Source organism: Pezoporus wallicus, unplaced genomic scaffold (assembly GCF_028554395.1).
Source record: "Pezoporus wallicus isolate ANWC-B61680 ecotype Strahan unplaced genomic scaffold, APGP_CSIRO_Pwel_v1 contig_14417, whole genome shotgun sequence".
Lineage (NCBI taxonomy): Eukaryota > Metazoa > Chordata > Aves > Psittaciformes > Psittacidae > Pezoporus > Pezoporus wallicus.
In genome coordinates, this window is record NW_026641110.1 from 1 (window position 1) to 6,600 (window position 6,600).

The following is a 6,600-nucleotide window of genomic DNA, read 5'->3' on the forward strand; positions in this document are numbered from 1 at the left end:
GCTGCAAGCAGCCCTGCTCACTTTCTGGGTCTCTGGCCACAGTGGCTGACTTTTAGCCTGGGCTAAGATCCACCTTCAGTCGGGCCGGATGGGCCTCAGCTTCCGTATTAGCGGGAGTATCTGCTTCACATGTGTGCCTTTAAGATTAATTAAAGGTGCCCTGGAACTGCTTTACGTTTAGAAAGCTTTGTACGAAGGAGAGAGTTTATGCTTTCTGACGTATAAATCTGCAGAAGCTCTGTCAAAATCAAGTTAGTTTAGATTTACGCTGTAGTGGTAGTGGAAAACATTGTGTGCCTGTCGAAATACAACTAAAATGCCTTAATTTGTTTTCCTTGCCACTGGCCTTTTGTTTCTCCTTCTTGTACTTTGGTTTGTAGAGAATAACAAATGTGAATTTTGTGATTAAGCCAGTTAAAATGCACATGTCTGTACAGGAAGCTGGAAAACCCTTTTGACCTCTTGTCATCCTTTAATGCTTTGCTTCTATTATACTATAGGACCCAGCGAGGCCCTCGGTGAGCCCTTGGGGGGGGGGTACCGGACGGGCGGACACGGGTGGGGGCGCGTCACGGACAAAGAGACAGAGCCGGGGGACCCGGTTTATTGGTAAAAAGGGGGGACACAAACGGCTCCAGTGGCAACGAGGGACCCCCCAAATCACCCCCTCCCCATATTACACCCCCACAAAATACCCCCCCTCCAATATCCCCCCCCCCAAACCACTTCCCCACGTCACAGGGACCCCCCAAACCAGTCCATGGGACCCAGCCATGGGGCAGCCCCACAGCAGAGCACTGGGTGAGGGGGGGGGTCACAAGTCGGGGTCCTCGGAGTCCCCGGGGGGGGGCGGCTCACGGCGGCCCCCCCACACGAAGCGGTAATTGTCCTGCAGTGCCTGCTGCCGCCGCCGCTCCCGGTGCACCTCGGGGGAGCCCTGCAGCTGGGGGGGACACGGGTCAGGGGGACCCAGCAATGGGGGGACACTCATGATGGGGGGGCCGCTCCCCCCCGCGCTCACCAGCACATTGAAGAAGATCTCCTTGAGGTTTTTGGTGTCCTCCTCTGACAGCCACCGGCCCTCGGCCTCGTCCCCCCCTGCTGTCACGATCTTGATCTCAATCTTCCCTGGGATAAGGAGGAGGGTTGGGGGGGATGTAGGAGAAAGAGAGTTGGGGAGATGGTGGAGGAGGAGAGCTGGGGGGGATGGAGGAGGAAGAGAGTTGGGGGGCATGGAGGAGGAAGAGGATGGGGCGGGATGGAGGAGAAGGAGGGTTGGGGGGGATGAAGGAAGAGGAGGGCTGGGGGTAACGGAGGAGGAGGAGGGTTGGGGTGACGGAGGAGGAGGAGGGTTGGGGTGACGGAGGAGGAGGAGGGTTGGGGTGACGGAGGAGGAGGAGGGTTGGGGTGACGGAGGAGGAGGGGGGTTGGGGTGACGGAGGAGGAGGAGGGTTGGGGTGACAGAGGAGGAGGAGGGTTGGGGTGATGGAGAAGCAGGAGGGTTGGGGTGATGGAGGAGGAGGAGGGCTGGGTGAGAGTTGGGGGTGACGGAGGAGGAGGAGGGTTGGGGGTGATGGAGGAGCAGGAGGGTTGGGGTGATGGAGGAGGAGGAGGGTTGAGGGTGATGGAGGAGGGTGAGAGTTGGGGGTGACGGAGGAGCAGGAGTGTTGGGGGTGATGGAGGAGCAGGAGGGTTGGGGTGATGGAGGAGGAGGAGGGTTGGGGTGATGGAGGAGAAGGAGGGTTGAGGGTGATGGAGGAGGAGGAGGGCTGGGGGTGATGGAGGAGGAGGAGGGTTGGGGTGATGGAGGAGGAGGAGGGTTGGGGTGATGGAGGAGGAGGAGGGTTGGGGTGATGGAGGAGGAGGAGGGTTGGGGTGATGGAGGAGGAGGAGGGTTGGGGTGATGGAGGCTGGCATTGGGGCTCCCCCAGCCCCTACCTTCTGCCCGCAGCCCCTCCTTGGCCAGCAGCTCCCGCACGTCGCTCTGGGGGTGGCCCTGGGGGGGTTCCTGGTGCCCGGACCTGCTCTTCCTCCCAGCTCCTTCCTCCTCCTCCCTCTCGCCCCCCCTGTCCAACTTGTCCATCAGGCGGTTGAGGGTGGAGGCCAAGGACTTGGAGGCCCGGGTCCGGTCAAACTCGCCCTTCAGCCCCTCGGTCTCCAGCTCATCCTCCACCTGCAGGTGATGGGTTTAGGGGGCTCGTGGTGGGGGGAGGGCAGCCCGGCCAGGGGAGTCCCAGCTCCATCCCCCACCTCATTGATGATGTTGTCAAACTCCTTCTCCATCTCTGTCTTCACCTCCTCCTTCAGCTGCGCCATCTGCTCCCGCGGCAGCAGCACGGCCTCCAGCTCCTTCTCAAAGCCACCCAGGAGGTCCTCGTCGTCCTCCTCATCCTCTTCTTCCTCCTCTGGCCGCTCCTTGTCGCCCACTGAGGGCTCCTCATGGGCTGGGAGGGCCTTGGCCGCTGCCTCTCCCACCTCCTCCTCCTCCTCACTCACCTTCTCCTTGGCCTAGAGGTGGAGGGAAGGTTCTCGTGGACACCCCTCAGAGGCAAGGGGACAGGCGAGGCCGGGAAGAGCTCCCCGTGGGCACCCACCTTTCTGGAGCTCTCCTTCAGCTCCTCGATGAAATGGAGCAGGTCCCCAAGGCTCCGGATCACTTTGAAGTGGATTTTCTTCCTCGGATCTACAAGGTGACCACAGCAAAGGACAGGCGGGGGGGACGGGGCTGTAGCGGGGGGCACAGGGAGCAGGCGCCACCGCGGGACTCACCGGTCACTCGGCCACCAGCTGCCCTCGGGGATGGCTCCTCCGCCTGCAGAAGGAGAGGGGGCGATGGAGCAGGAGCCCAGCGTGGCTCCTGCACAACGGGACACCCAGGAGGACTCACCCTGGTGCTGTCCTGGTGGCCGCCATCCTCACCGGTCACCTCGTGGCCCTGCTCCTTGGCTGGGTCTGCTTCATCCCTCGGCGTGCCTGGTGGGGGGAGGAAGAGGAGGGGACGTGGGCCCGGCTGCCCCCCGCCGCGATGGCTCCTTGGCCATGGGACATGGGCCCTACCGTCGCCATGGGCCACCGGTGCCCCCTCGGGGGGGGACCCAGGGGTCTCCACATCCCTCTCGCTCCACAGCTTCGTGTCCAAGGTCTTGAGCTCCTCCGAGATCTCCTCAACCTTCCGCTTGGTGTCCGCTGGAGGGACACAAGAGGGGGACCCGCGTCACCCCTGCGGGGTCCCACCCTGCACCCACCCCTGGGGGGCCCCACTACTCACAGACTTGGGCCCGGACGTACTGGACGTACTGGGCCGGGCTGAGCGCGGGCTGGCACAGGATGGGCTGCGGCGCCGCGCTGGGGGACGGCCGCAGGAGCGGGTGGTGGCAGATGCGGGGGGTGTGAACCGTGAGCACATAGGAGCAGGACTGGGGCTCATCCACACGGGCGAGGTGGTCACCAGCCCCCTCCTCACACAGGAACTGGGGGGTGGAGCCATCATCAACACCGTCACCATCACCACCATCATCACCATCAGGATCACCACCATCATCACCACCACCATCATCACCATCACCACCACCACCATCACCATCACCACCACCACCATGATCACCACCACCACCATCACCACCACCACCATGATCACCACTACCATCATCATCACCACCACCACCATCATCATCACAACCACCACCACCACCATCCCCATCACTGTCACCATCACCCAGTGCCGCTGCAGCCTCACCCGCACTTCGGCCTCGCGGGCCCGGCCAGTGAGGTCGCAGCGGGAGCCATTCACGTAGCTCTGGCTGTGGTAGCGCTTCAGCCGGTGCTGCTTGGAGGCCTGCAGAGGGGTTGGAGCTGGGGATTCTCTGCTGGCTCGTACACGGGCTGGGTGCTGGCACATGCAGGTGGGATGGAGCCCAAACCTTGGCTGTTTCGTCATCCCAGTCGAACGCTGACTGATAATAGCCGAGGAAGAGGATGTCTCCTTTGATCTCCGACTCTACAGTGAGAGGCCAGAGTGGCATAGGCTGGAGGGGACATCGGGGACAATTTGCCCCCCTCATCCTCCCTGTGCCACCGTCACCTTCCACATGGTACTGCTGGATGTGCTTCCCATAGCAGAACTCGTAGGTCCACCAGTCCTTGGTCTGGAAAAGATGGGGGTGAACAGGGATGGGGGCCCCCAAATCCCACCCTTTGTCCCTAGGGCCCACCCCATGCGCCAGAGCCCACCTTGACGAGGCAGGGAGCCGCTGCCATGGGCTGCAGGAGCTCGCTGACCCCGGAGCCGTTGTAGAGCTGCGCCTCCTCCAGGGGCTCTGGGGGGCTCCGCACGGCCGCCGCCGGGAGCCGGCACTCGTAGCGCTGCTTGAACTTGGAGGCCACCGTCACCACGTCCCCCGGCGGGCGCTGGGGGGGACACGGGGCTCGGGGGGGGTCCTTGGAGGGCACCGGTGCCCCCCTCCCCGTGCCTCACTTGCCCCAAGCCCACCCTGCCCAAAGGGGACCGAGCTACCGGGCAGCGGAGGCTCCGTTCCCGGCCCCACGGAGCCGGTTCCTGCCCTGTGGGGAGCCACCGGAGCCGCTCGGCGCCCGAGGGAAGGCCCGGAGCCCCCAGCCCCATGCCCGGGTGAACCACACTGGAACACGCGGTGTCCTCAGCCCGGTCCCCGGGCAGCGCCTCCAGCCCCGCGCCGAGCCCCACCGCCGGTACCGCCCGGGCCGCTGCCCCGCGCACCTGCCCGGCCAGCACGGGCTCGGCCAGGATCTCGAGGCCGTACTTGAGCTCGCCGAGCTCCTGCAGGTCCAGCGCGGCGCGGGCGCCCCGCAGCGCCGGGCCCAGCACGGCCAGGACCGAGAGGAGCAGCGGCCCCGGGCCCGGGCCCCGGCCCCGCCGCGCCGCCATCTTCGCCCTCCTCACCGAGCCGCTTCCGCCCGACACCTCCCCGCGCCCGCCCCCGCGCTTCGCGTCCCGCGCAGTGATTGGTCATCGCGACTGCCCGTCGGCGGTGGCTCCTCCCGCGGCTGGCCGCGATTGGGCCGAGTCAGCTCTGGCGGCAGCCAATGGGGAGGCGGAGGGCGATGACGCAGGCAGAGGCGGGGATGCCGGCTCCCCATTGGCTGAGCTGGATGCAGGCGAACCCCGCGCCCTGATTGGTGGAGAGCGTGCAGAGCATCCCTGAGGGGGGATTGAGGGGAAGTGGGGGGCGCTTTGTCACGTGATTAACGGAGCCGGGAGGAGGGGGTCCGCCCCGCTCCAGGGTGAGCCTCCCCCGTCTCCCCCCCCCCCCCGCGACCCCCAGGACCCTCCCCCCCCGCTCCCCAATTCCCAGCCCCCAATTCCCTCCCCAGCCCCCAAATCCCAGCCCCCATCCTCCCATTTCCCCTCCGGTCCCCCCCGCCGCAGGCAGTCCCGGCCCCCCCCGTTCCACCCCCCCGGGGCTCAATGGGGCCCTTGTTCTGCCCACGACTGGACAGAGCCCGGCCTGTGGCACCAGGAGCCTCCGCCTCACAGGGGGGGCGGGACACGGGGATAAACAGAGGGGGGGGCCCTATCCCGACCCCCGCCAGCCCCGATGCGCCGGTGACAGCGGCGGCCGCCTCCTCCCCGCTTTTTGTTTCCCCCCGCTCCCCGGCTTCCCGCCCTTCCCGGGGCTGCGGCGGTGCCGTTCCCAACCGGGGCCGCCGGGGGCGCCCTTCCCCCCCCCCCCCCGCAGACACCGACCGACCCCCCCCCCCCCGCCGGTGCCGGGACCCGCCGGCGGAGCCAGGTAGGGCCGGGGCCATCCAGAGCCTCCATATCGCTACAGGTCGAGGCGAGAGGGGGCACCTGCCGACATCTCCCTTCTCCCTAAGCTCCTACCCCGGCCTCCACATCCCCCGAGCCCCGCATTGGCCGCATTGCCTGACCCCCCCCCAGTCTTTATCCCCCATTGCCTAACCCCCCAAACCTGACCCCGCCCACTCCTAACCCCCCCATTCCTGATCTCCCAATCCTGTCCCCCTATTCCTTGCCCCCCATTGCCAGACCCCTTCAATCCTGATCTCTCCACTCCTGAACCTCCAATGCTGCATCCCCAATCCTGTGCGCTGATTCCTGGCCCAGTGTTCCCAAACCGTCACAATCCTGACCCCCTCCGTTCCTGATTCCCCGATCCTACCCCCCATCCTGCCCCCCATTCCTCCCCCCCCATCCTGACCCCCCCCATTCCTGACCCCCCCTCCCTGCACAAAACCCCTGGGGGTGTCAGGGTGTGTCCCCTGGCCCTGACGCTGTCCCTATGTCTCCAGGCCGGTGTTGTGGGGGACAGAGCCATGAGCGTGAGTTGAGACCCCCCCAGAGACCTGCAGCCAGCCCGAGGTGAGACTGGGGATGCTGGGGGTGCTGGGAGCACTGGGGGCACTGGGGGGCAGTGGGAGGCACTGGGGCCACTGGGAGAACTGGGGGCACTGGGAGCACTGGGAGGCACTGGGGAACACTGGGAGCACAGGAATGATGAGGGGGCACTGGGAGGGGTATTGGGAAGCGCTGGAGGGCACTAAGCAGCACTGGGGGCACTGGAATTATTGGGGGCACTGGGTATCACTGGGGGCACTGGGAAG

General features: G+C 65.8%; 1 protein-coding gene across 2 annotated transcripts; it reads right to left on the minus strand.

Annotated features, from left to right (window-relative positions):
* Nucleotides 1-727: 727 nt before the first annotated feature.
* OS9 (OS9 endoplasmic reticulum lectin) lies at nt 728-4,907 on the minus strand. 2 transcript variants are annotated; one of them, XM_057422037.1, is made up of 13 exons: nt 4,736-4,907; nt 4,231-4,407; nt 4,082-4,145; nt 3,921-3,997; nt 3,737-3,835; nt 3,269-3,470; nt 3,058-3,186; nt 2,770-2,973; nt 2,595-2,683; nt 2,251-2,508; nt 1,939-2,173; nt 1,022-1,128; nt 728-937 (listed from the first exon to the last, which is right to left on the minus strand). In XM_057422037.1, the coding sequence occupies exons 1-13, from the start codon at nt 4,901-4,903 to the stop codon at nt 815-817; spliced, it is 1,932 nt and encodes a 643-aa protein (XP_057278020.1). In that variant the 5' UTR covers nt 4,904-4,907; the 3' UTR covers nt 728-814. The 2 variants fall into 2 exon arrangements, with proteins under 2 accessions (XP_057278020.1, XP_057278018.1); XM_057422035.1 differs by having other exon boundaries at nt 730-943.
* Nucleotides 4,908-6,600: the final 1,693 nt, after the last annotated feature.

Excerpts from the sequence above, each read along its gene's own strand:
- OS9 (XM_057422035.1), bottom strand. The coding sequence starts at position 4,903 with ATGGCGGCGCGGCGGGGCCGGGGCCCGGGCCCGGGGCCGCTGCTCCTC. Across the intron at positions 3,998-4,081 it reads CCAGCAGTACCATGTGGAAG|AGTCGGAGATCAAAGGAGAC; the intron begins GTGACGGTGGCA and ends CTCTCACTGTAG. Across the intron at positions 2,509-2,594 it reads TGAAGGAGAGCTCCAGAAAG|GCCAAGGAGAAGGTGAGTGA; the intron begins GTGGGTGCCCAC and ends CTCCACCTCTAG.